Genomic DNA, 16,491 nt, shown 5'->3' on the forward strand with positions numbered 1-16,491 from the left:
AGGGAGTACATACAAACTCCACAGAGGCAGCACATGGAGTCAGGATTGAACCCGGTTCTCGGGTGGTGCAAGGCATCTACTGCTGCACCATTGTGCCGCCCCTACTGTTATGTCTCCTTGTACAGTAATAGTTATAAAACTGGTTATATTGACTATAACCAGGCCTGGTCATTAACCTTCTAGTGCTCAAAGCAAAATACAGACTAGTCAGCTTTCAATTAATTATCATCCACAGAAAACATAGTAAATACTAACTTTCTCTATTGGACCAGACTGACCCCAATTCGCCTGCTACCGATTACAATGCACCGAAGTGAAGTCTAGAAACAAACCTAGATATTTTCAAAGTGGAGCAAAAGTAACTTGAACATCTTATTTCTATTGCTGATGCAATAACATTCTGATACTTGCTATAAAACTGGTATAAATTTCCTATTAAGGAGGGAATCAAGCAGTCTGAAGAAGGGTCCTGACCCAAAACATTACTCATCCATGTTCTCCAGAGATGCTGCCTGATCTGCTGAGTTACTTCAGCACTTTCTCTTTTTTTTTGTAAACCAGCATCTGCATTTCCTTGTTTCTCCATTAAGATTCAGTATCTGTCTTGTGCTCTTATTCTTATTGTACTGCACGTTACTAAACCTTCAAACACTGAAAGACGAAAAGCTTCATGTTAACTTATTTCCTTCATCTTCCCTCCCACATTGCAATTATGTCAACATCATGTGCTGCTCATCCTTCCTTTAATGGTTCAATGGTAATTTATTGTCACGTATACCCAAGTACAGTGAAACTCTTTTTTGCCTACAATTCAGTGACAATCATACTAGACATTCAGCACAATGGTACTGAGTACAAGAGTGCAAGACAGTAGAGCACACTGAGTCAGTACACAAGAGTTGCCACATTTTAGTCACCATATTGTACCCTTTAACTCCGAAATTCTAAAACAATGTTAGAGACTTACCTTGGCCATAAAGGCCCGTTGTCCTGGCAGAGGCGCTGGGTGGGAGTTGCAGGGGTCGTCCTGGACTGGCAATGTGTCGATATCCTCCACTGCTGCTCCATCGCTACGTGCTGCGTGTGTTCCATGCACTTACCCACGGAGCAGCGCCCAGAGAAATGGAGCCCTAGGCTGCTGCAGGGCCCCCAGCGGCCCACTATGCCAACCGAACACCTCCTTGACATTGGCCCATGAACGTCTCTCGGCTATGCGCCCTGGGGCGCCTCCCATGGCTGAACCAGAGCCCCCCCCCCAATCTACTCCCTGGCATTATCTTTCCTTCCGTCCGCTGCCATCTTGTGGGGTATTCTTTGTCATTTCTTTCAAAAATTGATTCCTTTTACATTTGATTACAAGTGTGTGGTCTGCTCACACCCAGCTGTAAAGGCACTTTGAAACTTTACGCCTGCGCTTTCATCTCATAGAAACATAGATAGAAACATAGAAAATAGGTGCAGTAGGCCATTCGGCCCTTCGAGCCTGCACCCCATTCAATATGATCATGGCTGATCATCCAACTCAGTATCCCGTACCTGCCTTCTCTCCATACCCCCTGATCCCTTTAGCCACAAGGGCCACATTTAACTCCCTCTTAAATATAGCCAATGAACTGGCCTCAACTACCCTCTGTGGAAGAGAATTCCACAGATTCACCACTCTCTGTGTGAAAAAAAACGTTCTCATCTCAGTCCTAAAAGACTTCCCCCTTATCCTTAAACTGTGACCCCTTGTTCTGGACTTCCCCAACATCGGGAACAATCTTCCTGCATCTAGCCTGTCCAACCCCTTAAGAATTTTGTAAGTTTTTATAAGATGCCCCCTCAATCTTCTAAATTCCAGCGAGTACAAGCCGAGTCTATCCAGCCTTTCTTCATATGAAAGTCCTGCCCTCCCAGGAATCAATCTGGTGAACCTTCTCTGTACTCCCTCTATGGCAAGAATGTCTTTCCTCAGATTAGGAGACCAAAACTGTACGCAATACTCCAGGTGTGGTCTCACCAATGCCCTGTACAACTGCAGCAGAACCTCCCTGCTCCTATACTCAAATCCCCTTGCTATGAATGCCAACATACCATTCGCTTTCTTCACTGCCTGCTGCACCTGCATGCCTACTTTCAATGATTGGTGTACCACGACACCCAGGTCTCGTTACATCTCCCCTTTTCCTAATCGGCCACCATTCAGATAATAGAGTCTCAGAGTTGAACATAATTTCCCCCATTAGTCTTAAGCAAATAAGAATGCGCCAATTATCCACTTCATGTGCACCAGAGAAATTGATCAATTGCTATTGATTTGAATCTCTTCAGAACTGTGACTTTAGCCACTCTGCAAAATAATATGCTCTCAGGGCGGCTGTTAAAGAGCAGATGTTCAGTCTTGGCGGCGGGGGGGAACTGTAAAATTGTAAATAGGTGTCCCTTCCGAACGGAGACCCGACCTTTGTTTTCTGGGCGTTGTCTCCGTTCCTGCTGCGGCCTACCATCGGCCCAACTCCTGGAGCTGGCGGCCTCCAGGGCTCCGGTTCGCAGAGCCCGCGGACCGGACTTACCATCAGCGGAGCCGGCCGTCTTTGGAGGCTGCGGGAGCGGCTGCGACTCGCCTTAGGCTCGGGCCGCGTGGATGCCGACATCGGGAGCTCCGGCAGCGGCAGCGTATTCGCCCGCCCCGGATCGCGGGGCTTGGGGCGCGGACATTTCACCGTCCGGCGCGGCCTAAAATATGCCGCGGGATATTTCTCTGCTGGGCGGGGGCTTCAATGTTGGGAGCCACGACCGCCCCGACATGCAGCAACAGCGGCAGCGTGTTCGCCCGCCCCGGATCGGACTTATCATCGGCGGAGCCGGCCGTCTTCAGAGGCTGCGGGAGCGGCTGCGACTCGCCTTGGGCTTGGCCCGCTGCGGACCGTCCGGCGCGGCCTGCAACCACAACAACCTGACCGCGGGAGAAGACAGCAGGAGAAGGGAAAGACATTGTGGCCTTCCATCACAGTGAGGAGAGGACTGGAGGAGACTCACTGTGATGGATGTTTCTTTTTTTGTGTGTTTTTGGGGTTGTGTAATTTTAATGCCTATTTAATGCTTTTATTGTTGGACTGTGGGTGACTGAATTTCGTCCAATATTGGATGACAAATAAAGCTATCTTGAATCTTGAATCTTAACTAAATTACACTTTGTTGTTTAACAATGAATTGTGTTAGAGCACCATTCTGCAGGATGCAAGTAACTTTTACACAGCTCACTCAAGTGGTGAGCATCTATGTTGAGTAACTAACTATATTCTACACTCTGGTATTTTTCTTTACACTCTACCTGTTGTATTTGTGTTTGCATGATTGTATTCATGTATAGCATTATCTCATTTATTTATACAGCAAACGAACAAAACCTTTTCATTGTCCAGGGACCCCGACAGACCTTTCAGGTTAGGCAGATGTTCATTTGCACCTCCTCCACCCTCATCTACTGTATCCGTTGTTCAAGATGGAGGAGAAAAAAAAAAGAAGAAAAGAAAAGATGTGGACTCTTATACATCGGCAAGACCAAACGTAGACTGGGCGATCGTTTTGCTGAACACCTTCGCTCAGCCCACCTGAACCTACCTGATCTCCCGGTAGCTAAACACTTTAATTCTCCTTCCCATTCCCACAGTCCTTTCTGTCCTAGGTCTCCTCCATTGTCAGAGTGAGGCTAAATGCAAATTGGAAGAACAGCATCTCAGATTTCGCTTGGGCAACTTACAGCCCAGTGGTATGAACATTAATTTCTCTCACTTCAGGTAACCCCGGCATTCCCTCTCTCTCTATCCCACCCCCACCCAAGTCGCACTAGCTTCTCGTTTTCACCCAGCAAACAGCTAACAATGGCCTATTTCCTTTATCAGAATTACATTTTTGTATATCTTTTATTCATTGCCCTTTACCTTTCTACATCATCGTCTATATCTCTTGTTTCCCTTATCCCTAACCAGTCTGAAGAAGGGTCTCGACCCAACACCCATTCCTTCTCTCCAGAGATGCTGTCTCCCCCGCTGAGTTACTCCAGATTTTTGTGTCTACTTTTCATTGTATCTCAGTACACACAACAATAATAAACCCAAGCCTGAAGTGGGGTGTTTCAAAAAGACCGCTTTACTGACAGAGCATCACAATTGGAGAGGTGCAGCCTCAGTGTCAGAGCCAGGTTCGATCCTGACCTCAGCTGCTGTCTGCGTGGAGTTTGCACGAATCACCTGCGACCACATGGGTTTCCTCCCTCATCCCAAAGACCCTCATTAAATTGCCCCTCATATGTAGGGAGGGGATGAGAAAATGAGATGATATATCTCATATGATCAGCGTAGACTTGGTAGGCCAAAGAGCCTTTTCCATGTTGTGTCTCTAAACAAAACTCAGGATCTCACCCAAAAGCCATGCATACACACTTTCCAACAGTCACTGAATAAATCATGGACGATCTCTCCTTTAGCAAGTGGGTAACAAACAGAGCTTATCTAGAATCAATCACAGTGTCCAATTCTACAGCACAGCTGAAATTAAGTAATGCACCATACATCAGAATTTAAACCCAAGACTTTCTTGTCTGGGTGGCTGCATATTGTATAGGGCAAAGCATCAAGAATTCTTATTCTTTTGTACAGCTTCATTTTGAGAAGATGGCCAGGGAAATATTGGTTAATAACAAGCTTGTTTATACCTTGTGGCTTTAGTAAAACATGGAATTTATATTATTATTGGGAACTACCAGAAAATGATAATGCCTGCTGTATTAAGAAGCATAATTTCAATTAACTAACTTCAGAGAATACTTGCATTAAATATATTAAAATAAAAGAAATGCAAAATATTTCATAAAATGCTGTCCATCTTATGATTTGAGAGTTAGCACCCTGATCTTCGTAGTGTGGCAAAGATTCTCAATGAACTAAATACAGAGAATTACTTAATCATACAACACTGATACGAGCCCTCTAGCACATCATGCGTAGACCACAAAGTGCTGGAGAACTCAGCGGGTCAGGCATCATCTATGAAGTACATCGATAGGGCGACATTTCGAGTGAAATATAATTTTATTACACTTTGTCAAATTATTATTTAATCAGAGACCTATCTGAATTCAATTGTAGAATCCAATTCTACAGCACAGCTGAAATTAAGTAATTGTGGATAAATAAATTCAGTGTCCACACTTAGTTGTTAGTTACTCGAAGGTTGCCTGATTTTATTCTCTTATGAGGGAGCATCTCACAGAGGACCAGCATCTGTATGAGTCTCGCCTGACTTGGTTACATTCAGTCAGTCTTTATAGGCGGAGACAAACAACCTTACCGCGTGACACATACTCCGCCTATCTAGTGACGAACAACCTTTCAACTTGTTTTCCTAAGCTGAGTTTCGTTTCTCCAGAAGTCGTTAGCCACTTCCAGAGAAGGCAGTTGTAGTCTTCCCTGTGGCTTGCAGCTTTAACTAAACCAACCTTACTATCTCCGTATGTCTGGCATACAAGAAGAAGTGTCTCATCGGTGTTTTTTCTGTAAGCCATGCAACATATTTTTACTCACAGTTATAGAACATATATCAGAATTTAAACCCAAGGCCTTTCTGGACTGAGTCAGAATCATGCAACACAACAGGCCCTTCAGCCCAACTTGTCCATGCCCACCAAGGGCGGCACGGTGGCGCAGCGGTACAGTTGCTGCCTTACAGCGAATGCAGCGCCGGAGACTCAGGTTCGATCCTGACTACGGGCGCTGTCTGTACGGAGTTTGTACGTTCTCCCCGTGACCTGCGTGGGTTTTCTCCGAGATCTTCGGTTTCCTCCCACACTCCAAAAACGTACAGGTATGTAGGTTAATTGACTGGGTAAATGTAAAAATTGTCCCTAGTGTGTGTACGATAGTGTTAATGTGCGGGGATCGCTGGGCGGCGCGGACTCGGTGGGCCGAAGGGTTTGTTTCCGCGCTGTATCTCTAAATCTAAAATCTAAATCTAAAGATGCCCCATCTACACTAGTCCCACCTGCATCTGTTTGGCCCATATTCCTCTAAACCTTTCATATCCTTGTACTTGTCCAAATGCCTCTTAAATGTTGTTATAGTACCTGCTTCAACTACCTCCACTGGTAACTTGATCCATATACACACAACCCTCTATGTGGAAAAAGTTGCCCCTCAGGTTCCTTTTAAATCTTTCCCTTTCACCTTAAACCTATGTCCACTGGTTCTTGATTCCCCTACTCTGGGTAAAGGACTGCACATTTACCCTATCCATTCCCTGCTTGACCCTGTACATCTCTGTAGGTTACCCCTCACCCTCCTGTGTTCCAAGGAATAAAGTCCCAGCCTGTGCAACCTCTCCCTATAGATTAGATCCTCGTCCTGGCAACATCCTTGTAAATCTTCTCTGCACTCCTTCCAGCTTAACATCCTTCTTATAGCAGGGTGACCAAAACACTCCAAATGTGGCCTCACCAACATAACATCCCAGATTCTATACTCAATATCCTGATTGATGAAGGCCAATGTACCAAAAGCCTCTTTGACGACCCCATCTACCTGTGATGCCACTTTCAAGGAACTATGTATATGCACTTCTAGATCCTTCTGCTCTACAGCACTCTTCGGGCCGTGCCGGGCCGTGTGAAGGTCCTACCTTGGTTTGACTTCCTGAAATGCAATACCTCAGACTTTCCACATTAAGTCAAGTCAAGTCAATTTATTTGTATAGCACATTTAAAAACAACCCACGTTGACCAAAGTGCTGCACATCTGACTAGGAAAAAAAAGAAACATACAGTGGCAGGCAGCCAAACACAACGGCGCGGCCATCTTGAACAAAATGTTAATTCAATCACCCACATTAAACTACATTAACCATTCCTCAGCCCACATGCCCAACTGAGCAAGATCCTGCTGTAAGTTTTGATAACCATCTTCACTAACTAGGATTCCACCCACTCGAGGTTCATCTCCAAATTTACTAACCATGCCTTCTGCAGTCTATGACATAATACTACAATGTTTGGGATAAACATCTGGGGATCAAGTTCCAGGAAAGGCCAATGTTACCAAACAGTGTAGGAAGGAACTGCAGATGCTGGTTTACACAGAAGATAGACTCAAAATGCTGTAGTATCTCAACAGGTCAGCTAGCATCTTTGGAGAAAAGGAGAAGGCAACGTTTCGGGTCGAGACCCTTCTTCAGACAGTTTGAAGAAGGGTCTTGACCCAAGACATCACCTATTCCTTTTCTCCAGCGACGTTGCCTGACCAGCTGAGTTACTCCAGCATTTTGCGTCTATCTTCAATGTTACCAAACCTGTGAGAATACCTACAGTAGGTTAAACATCTGCAATTATAATATTGATCTACAGGTGCTCCTCGACTTACAATGGGGTCATGTTCCAATAAACCCATCGTAAATCAAAAATATAATAAGTCGAAAATGCATTTAATACACCCGATCACGTGGCCGGAAGCGAGCTGCGGCTCGCTGTCTTGCCCAGCTTTTTCACCACCGTAAAGTCGAAATATCGTAAGTCGAAGCATCGTAAGTCGAGGAGCATCTGTAGTTTCATTTCAGGTGTTCACTGCGATTTGTTTAAGTTAGTAAATCAGAAATTCGAAACATTTTTATTTATTAATCTTCGGTGAAAAACATACATAACAAGACATACTCCAGTGATACATGTCCCATTCCACATGATCTTTTATTTGTGTAATGCAGGTTTACAGAACGATTCCGTCCTTGGCTTCAGGCTATCCAACAATCTTTTATTAAAGAACCTAGAGTTGTAACCAAGCCCGTTAATGAACCTTAAAATTGGTGGAATTTGCACAGTCTCCAAATCGACATTCACAGGGAGAACCTTGCATCCCTTCTCGATGTACTGCTGTAAGTTCCACTCAGAGACTCTCCGACACCAACCACTGTTCAGGGAGCTCTGGGACAAGACGATGATGGTGACTTTGCTTTGCTGGATAACATTGGTGACCTCCGTTATCATTAATCTTCCACCCACTTGGTCCTGAAGCTCTACAAATCCTTTATGGCCATGTTCACGGAGTAACTGAGAGATATGCAACGCCACTTCCTCATCCGATTCGCAAAACCAGAGGGAGAAGTCATACTCAAACTTTGAAAGAAGTCCACTGGAAGTTGCCCCTTTCTTAAATTCCATGAGTTAGAATATTATCATAATTTTAATAACAATTCCTTGTGAAAAGCTTAGTTTTGAAAATTCCTATCTTTAATTTCAGAAATACTTAGGTCAAGTTGTTTGCCTGCTTTTTTCAGCTGTTCACACTGTGTCGACAACTCACCGAGCTCCTTCTGTAAACGTCTGTTCAGATCAACATACTCTCTGCTTTGCTGGTATTGAGATTCCACATCTGGCATTGACACTTCTACTCGCAATGGGCTCACAAACTCTGTGGGGGAGAAAAATGTTTTTTTTTTTAATGCATCCTTTGCTAATATATATCTGATGTTAGACGCAAAGTGCTGGTGCAACTCAGCAGGTCAGGCAGCATCTCTGGGAAAAAAAGGATAGGTGACATTTCGGCTCAAGACCCTTCTTCAGACTTGATGTTTCGGGTCCCAAAATGCCACCCGTCCCTTTTTGCCACGGATGTTGCCTGATCTGCTGAGACCAGTATCTACAGTTCTTTTCTACATATTTCTGATGCTATTTCTATTTCATTTAATAAAACATCAACATCAGGAGACTAACACAAAGTGTTGGAGGAACACGGTGAGTGAAGTGGTATCTGTGGAAGGAATGGACAATGTTTCAGGTTGGGACCCTTCTTCAGACCGATTGAAGGAGGGGGAGAAAGCTGGAAAAGAGAAGTGGGGTAGGACAAAGCCTGGCAAGTGATAGGTAATAAGATGTAGGTAAGGGGGGGTTAATAAGCAAATGGGTGGAGAAAGTAATAAAGGCTAGAGATGAAAAGGAGACAAAAGGGTGTCAGATAAGGAGAAAAAGGAGTGAAATGTAAAGCCAGAGGTAGGGATGTAGGTGGCAAGGTGCAGTGGGGAGTAGAAAGAGAAAGGATAAATGGGAAATGGAACAGGATGGGAGATGAGCATATGAAGAAAGGTAATGGAACAGAGTGACTAAGGTGGGATAGTGGGAGAAACGGTGTGCATGGTGGGGGAGGGGAGGTCATAGGGAAGAGAGAAGGGGTAGAGGGGGTATTACTTAAAACTGGACAATTCAATGCAAGATGCCCAAGCGGAATATGAGGTGCTGTTCATCCAGTTTACATGTGGTCTCACCTTGGCAATAGAGGAGGCCCAGGACAGATATATCAGTAGGGGAGTGGGAAGAGGTTAATATGATTAGAAACAGTGAGATAACATTCAGCAACATAATTCTGGAATTCAGAACGATAAAATGAAGTTGTGTTGTAGGTTGTAACTTTACAGGGCAATCTTGCCTAGATTATAGAAAGAGAAAAGACTCTCATGTTCCTACTAAAGTGCTCTGCAAAAAATAAAACACCTTTGTGGAATCATCATTGTTATGAAGGGCAACATAATTTCACAAATTGGAACTGTCCGCATATGGTAATGTTAGGTCAAATGCATGTTTCAGTTGCTGACTCAGCAATCACTACTGGCCACAAGATGCCACGGGTAACTTCTCCAATGGTCTTCCACGTAATCTTTTCCAACCACTTTGTTTAAAACCTTATCTGAGAACCTGCCCCATCAACAATGTGACGTAGAACGGAGACAGAAGGAAGTACAGATGTTGAATCTTGGACTTAATACAAAGTGCTGCAATAACTCAGTGGGTCAGGCAGCACCTGTGTTGAGAAAAGGGCAAAGTTTAGGTTCAGGAGGATTTTAAGATTTAGACGACAGGTCGGGCAGCATCTGTGGAGGGAATGGTTAAACGATGTTTTGGTTTGGGACCCGTCTTCAGACTGAGTGAAGAATGGTCACAATCCAAAGCATTACATGCATTCTCTCCACAGATGCTGCCTGACCCACTAAGTTACTCTAGCACTTTGTGTTTTGCTGTAACATAGATTATTAGTCTAGATTTTTATATTCAGGTCTCCGATAAAGATTGTGAACGCACATCATGGATAGGACAGGTCTAGAAGGATATGGGCCAAATGCAGGCAGGTGGAACTAGTGTAGATGGGACATGTTGGTTGGTGTGGGCAAGTTGGGCAGAAGGGCTCTATGACTATCACACATTGTGAAACCAAAGGAGGTGAACCAGCAATTCGCAATTGGAAATTCTCAATAAACCAATCTAGTAACTTGTAACAACTCGTAATTTGCAAGGAAAATTAAAATACCTTCACTGCCTTCAATGAATGAGGTGAATACTGGATCTGAGAGACAGGCACTTCTGACATCCTCCAGAATCTGTTCAATAGTCGGAGGCTCGGGTCGAGTTGGCAGAATGACTCGCTTCTTGTTTTTTGATGTCATGCCACACCCTCATGCACGAGTCTTCAACAAATGGATAGCATTTCCTTGTTAAAGGAAGGTACATGTACAAATACACAGTGACATTTTATTACAACAGGCCTGGATGGAAGAACCCACTTGATGGTATCTCATCAACCAGTCTGTATACTTACTCTCATCCTTCCCAGTACATGGTGGATGCAGTAAACTCCACCGATAGCACACAGGGCATGTGATAGTAGATGTGTAGGAAGGAACTGCAGACGCTGGTTTACACCGAAGATAGACATAAAATGCTGGAGTAACTCAGTGGGACATGCAGCACCTCTGAAGAAAAGAAATGGGTGACGTTTTGGTTTGAGACCCTTCTTCAGACTGAAAGTCAGGGGAGAGGGAAACATAATGGATGGACAAACAGATCAAAGAGGAAGATGCTCAAGGAAATGTCGAATGGCACATCGATGGCCGAGGGAAAGGTGACAAGGCATACAATCAGTGTAAAATTTAATCAGGAGGACAGTGAAACTAGTCAGAGAACTAGGATGGGGAAGCGACAGAGAGAGAGAAGGAAAGCAAGGGTTGCTTGAAGTTAGAGAAATCAATGATCATACCACTGGGTTCTAAGCTGGGCATTATTCCAGGCCGTTTTCTAAAATAAAAGGCAGTCTGAAGAACCTGAAACATCACCGATCACCTGTCTTTTTTGTAAACCAGCATCTGCAATTCTTTGCATCCACATTATCCCAGATCTTTACCACCAAGCAGGGCCACAGCAGTGGGTGCAAGGGACACGACTATCTGCAGGTTGCATTTCAAAAAGTAGTTTTGGAAACTGCCAATGCGACTGGGAGCTCATGATGAGGAACTCAGCGGGTCAGGCAGCATCTGTGGAGGTCACAAAGTCATAAAGGATAGGAGCAGGATTAGGCCATTCGGCCCATCTAGTCTATTCTGCCATTCCGTCATGGCTGATTTATCTTTCCCTCTCAACCCCATTGTCCTGCCTTCTCCCCACAACCCCTGACACCCACATGGACACGGAGAGGTGATGTTTTGGGTCGGGACCCTTCCTCAGACTAAGGAGGGGGGGGGGGGCGGGAAGAGGGGAGGGGTGAAGGAGGGTGGGATGGAGGGTGAGGGAGAGGAGGGGTGAAGAAGGGGGAGATGGGGGTAAGGGAGAGACGGGGTGAGGGAGGGGGAAGAGGGGAGGGGTGAAGAAGGGGGGATGGGGGTGAGGGAGGGGTGAAGAAGGGTGGATGGGGGGTGAGGGAGGGGAGGGGTGAAGAAGGGGGATGGGGGTGAGGGGTGGAGGGTGGGATGGGGATTGAGGGAAGGGGATAGAGGAGGGGGGAGTGGGGAAGGGGGAGTGGTGAAGGAGGGTGGAATGGAGGGTGAGGGAGAGGGGTAAGGAGGGGGAGATGGGGGTAAGGGAGAGACGGGGTGAGGGAGGGGGGAAGAGGGGAGGGGTGAAGGATAGGGGGGAGGGAGGGGAGGGGTGAAGAAGGGGGGATGGGGGTGAGGGAGAGGGGAGGGGTAAGGAGGGGGAGATGGGGGGGGTAAGGGAGAGACGGGGTGAGGGAGGGGGGAAGAGGGGAGGGGTGAAGGATGGGGATGAGGGGTGAAGAAGGGGGATGGGGGTGAGGGAGGGGAGGGGTGGAGGGTGGGATGGGGATTGAGGGAAGGGGATAGAGGAGGGGGGAGTGGGGAAGGGGGAGTGGTGAAGGAGGGTGGAATGGAGGGTGAGGGAGAGGGGTAAGGAGGGGGAGATGGGGGGGTAAGGGAGAGACGGGGTGAGGGAGGGGGGAAGAGGGGAGGGGTGAAGGATGGGGATGAGGGGTGAAGAAGTGGGGATGGGGGGTTGAGGGAAGGGGATAGAGGAGGGGAATGGGGGGTGAGGGAGGAGTGAAGGTGGGATGGGGTGAGGGAGGGTGGGATGAGGATGGAGGGGGTGGGAAAGAGGGGGGTGAGGGGAGGGGGTTAGAGGTGAGGCGTGGAGGGTGGGATGGGATGAGGGAGGAGGGGTGGAGTGGGGGAGGGGGAGGGTTAGCACCCGGTCTCCGGGTCTCGTCCACCTCAGTGTCCCGGATCGCCACGACAGGGGATAGATGCTGCAGTAACAGCGGGTCCTGTCACGAATACCCACTGTCTGTGACTGTGATCCTCTGTCGCCGCGACAGCGCAGCCCGCGGGCCCGGCCGAAGCCGATGGCCGGGGAAGGCCACAGCCCGGAGAGGCCGATGTCCGGGACTGTTGGCCGTCCGTCCTCTCACCCCCCCCCCCCCCCCCCCCCCTCCGCGAGTGTGCGCGGGAATCCGCCTCCCCTCAGGTTCCCCCCGCCGCCGGCTCTTTACCTCAGCCCGTCGCCTGCTCCCACCGCGGCGCCACCTCACCCGTCAATCACCCGGGACACCGCGGCGCCACCTCACCCGTCAATCACCCGGGACACCGCCCCGCCCCCAAGCGTCACCGACTCATCAATATAGCCCCGCCCCATATGACGTCACGAATCCGCCCTCTTCTTAAATCAACCGCCAGTCAACCAAGCGCCCGCCAATCAACCAATCAACACCAATTACATCACCAATCAACCCGAAAGCCCGCCCTCTCTGACGTCACACGTCTGTCAAATGCCCCGCCCCATTATGTCGTGTTCAATCCGCTCAGGGGCCGCCTCTTTCTAACGTCACACGTCAATCAACTGAATCACCGCCCCCCAATTACATCATCGATCAACACAAACCCCGCCCCCTCTGACATCACCTCCCCTTTCCGACCAGCGGCCACTCTCTCCCTGACGTCATCAGTCATACCAGCAAGCTCGACGCCACCCTCAACGACACCATGCGGATCATCACTGGCTGCCTAGGCCCTACTCCGACGGATCTCAACAGTTCAACAGTTCAACAGAGCTTTATTTGTCATTCGGTACCAAGGTACCGAACGAAACTACATTGCAGTCACACAAAAAAGAACACAAGACACATGACCCCAACACAAACGTCCATCACAGTGACTCCAAACACCCCCTCACTGTGATGGAGGCAACAAAACTTCCACTCTCTTCCCCACGCCCCCGGACAGACAGCTCGTCCCCGACCGACCCGCTCAGTCCCCGCAAGGGGGTGGAAGTCCCCGTGGCCGAGTCGCACCGGGCGCTGAAACGTCTCGCGACCGAGCCGGGCGATGGAAGGCCCCGCGACCAAGCCTTGCGCAGCTAAGTCCCACGGCCGAGCCGCACCGGGCGATGTTAAGTCCAGCGGCCGAGCCGCACCAGCGATGAAAAGTCCCGCGGCCGAGCCGCACCAGCGATGTAAAGCCCCGCGGCCGAGCCGCGCCGGGCGATGTTAAGTCCCGCGGCCGAGCCGCACCAGCGATGAAAAGTCCCGCGGCTGAGCTGCACCGGGCGATGTTAAGCCCCGTGGCCGAGCCGCACCGGGCGATGTTAGGCCCCGCGGCCGAGCCGCACCGGGCACTGTTAAGTCCAGCGGCCGAGCCGCACCAGCGATGTAAAGTCCCGCGGCCGAGCCGCACCGGGCGATGAAAAGTCCCGCGGCCGAGCCGCACCGGGCACTATTAAGTCCAGCGGCTGAGCCGCACCGGGCGATGTTAGGTCCCGCGGCCGAGCCGCACCAGCGATGTAAAGTCCAGCGGCCGAGCCACACCAGCGATGTAAAGTCCCGCGGCCGAGCCGCACCGGGCGATGCAAAGTCCTGCGGCCGAGCCGCACCGGGTGATGTAAAGCCCCGCGGCCGAGCCGCACCGGGCGATGTTAGGCCCCGCGGCCGAGCCGCACCCCGCGCCGTGAGGAAGAGACCTAAAAGAGAAAGGTTTCCCCCACCCCCCCCGCCACCCCCCCACCACCCCCCCCACCCACACCACCCACACCACCACCCCCCACACATACACAACCAAAAAAAACAAAAAACCATCCCAACACCGACACACAACATAAAAAAAGGAAAAAAGACGAACAGACAGCTAGCGAGCCGCAGCCGTTAGGCGCCGCCACTTACGCCACGTGGCATTAGATACCATTAGATATCAGCTATCAGCTCCTGCCAGGTATCCGCAGGTATCGCACCCGCCAAGCTGCGCAGAGAGTTCTTCACTCAGGCTGGTATGCAAGGCCCCACCTCGCACCAAGGTCCTTTGCACCACCTCGCCCAGGATTCACAGCAACTGGGACCTCAACACCTGTCATCTTGTCACCCTTTCTCCCGTCATGCAGCGACCGTCTGTGGCTCCGGTTTCAACATACTAGGAGCATGGAGAACCAGCTGGGAACAGACATCGCGACCTCCTCAATTCACTGTCACACCGAACACCACAGCCCCACCCGGCTCGGACATGCCCCGCAAAGAGTGGGTCGCTCTGAACCGGCTCTGCACAGGGGTCAGCCGGTTCAACGCCAACATGCATCGTTGGGGGTTGCGTCCATCAGCAGCCTGCGTGTGTGGAGCAGACCAGCAAACAGCGCAGCACATCATTTTCGACTGCACTGTCCTCCGTCCCCCTGGTAGAGGGGTAGACCTCACGGCCCTTGACAACAGCACATTGCACTGGCTACAGCGCCTGGAGGGCGTCACATAATTTCTGCTGCCTCAAACGCAAGAAGATCAGTCAAGTGACCCAGAGAATGATGCGCCCCTTTCTGAGTAGGAGAGAACTGCAGATGTTGGTTTTAAATATTGACTTCACATTAACATTGACTTCTCTAACTTCAGATAGCCCTTGCTTTCCCTGTCTCCATCCCCTCCCCTTCCCAGTTCTCCCACCAGTCTTACTGTCTCCGACTACATTCTATCTCTGTCCCGCTCACTTCTTTGACATCAGTCTGAAGAGGGGTCTCTCCAGAGATGCTGCCTGGCCCGCTGAGTTACTCCAGCATTTTGTGTCCACGATCCTTTCTGATCTCCCTGACAACCCAGAGCCCGCCCCATTCTCACATCCCCAATCAACCAACAATGGACGGCATGGTGGTGCAGCGGGTAGAGTTGCTGCCTCACAGCATTAGAGACCCTGGTTCAATCTCCACTACGGGTTCTGTCTGTACGGAGTTTGTATGCTCGCTCCGTGACAGCGTGGGTTTTCTCCGGGTGCTCCGGTTTCCTCCCACACTCCAAAGACGTGCAGGTTTGTAGGTTAATTGGCTTGGTTATTAGTGTAGAATTGTCCCTAGTGTGTGTCGGGTAGTGTGGGGATTAGCTAGTCGGTGGATTTACTGTGCTTGAGTGCTGGATTCAGTTTGTGGGGAGTGGATGGGAAATCAGGATAACGTAGAACTAGTGTGAACACGTTATTGATGGCCAGCATGGATTCGGTGGATCAAAGGGCCTGTTTCCATGCTGTATCTCTAAACTAAACTTAAACTAAACTAAGAACCCTTTTGCAAATCCTTTCATTATTTACTCACTCTCTTTGACTGCATTTTAATCTATCTGTACTCTGTTAAATTTTGATTCAACTTAACCAACCATGGGCAATTATTTGCACTGCCATTCAGTTAACTGGTGTTTCAATGAAGATTTCCTGAAGATGAGAGGAGGTGTCACTGGTGCTGAAACCAATATTATCTTTCAATTAACATTTCTCAAAAGAAATAGATTTTTTGGCTACCTACAATATTGTTATTTTTATGAGATCTCGCAGTGCAAAATTGAATGCTATGGAACCTACATTACAACCAGTGACTACATTTTAGCGAGTATTAGGATTATACTCATTATTAGTATCAGTCTGAAGAAGGGTCTCGACCCGAAACGTCACCCATTCCTTCTCTCCTGAGAAGCTGCCTGACCTGCTGAGTTACTCCAGCATTTTGTGAATAATTAGGATTGTACAGCACAGATGTAAGATTCTACACATGCGCCACAAAAAGCATTATTTCGGGTTGCATCACAACTTGGTTTGCAAACAGCTCTGCCCATGACTGCATGAAATTGCAGAGTATTATTGATGTGGCTCAATCCATCAAACAGACCAGACAACCCACCATTGATTCCACAATGCCTCGAAAAAGCAGCCAACAGACTCAGACTTGTCCCACCCCGATCA

General features: G+C 48.7%; 1 protein-coding gene across 1 annotated transcript; it reads right to left on the minus strand.

The window, feature by feature from the left end:
* Window positions 1-5,215: 5,215 nt before the first annotated feature.
* Window positions 5,216-12,701, minus strand: c28h19orf25 (chromosome 28 C19orf25 homolog). The gene is made up of 3 exons (XM_078423981.1): window positions 12,581-12,701; window positions 10,323-10,479; window positions 5,216-8,435 (listed from the first exon to the last, which is right to left on the minus strand). Exons 2-3 carry the CDS (start codon window positions 10,456-10,458, stop codon window positions 8,233-8,235), a joined length of 339 nt encoding a protein of 112 aa, XP_078280107.1. The 5' UTR covers window positions 10,459-10,479; window positions 12,581-12,701; the 3' UTR covers window positions 5,216-8,232.
* Between the last annotated feature and the right edge of the window lie 3,790 nt (window positions 12,702-16,491).

Source organism: Rhinoraja longicauda, chromosome 28 (assembly GCF_053455715.1).
Source record: "Rhinoraja longicauda isolate Sanriku21f chromosome 28, sRhiLon1.1, whole genome shotgun sequence".
NCBI classification, from domain to species: Eukaryota; Metazoa; Chordata; class Chondrichthyes; order Rajiformes; family Arhynchobatidae; genus Rhinoraja; species Rhinoraja longicauda.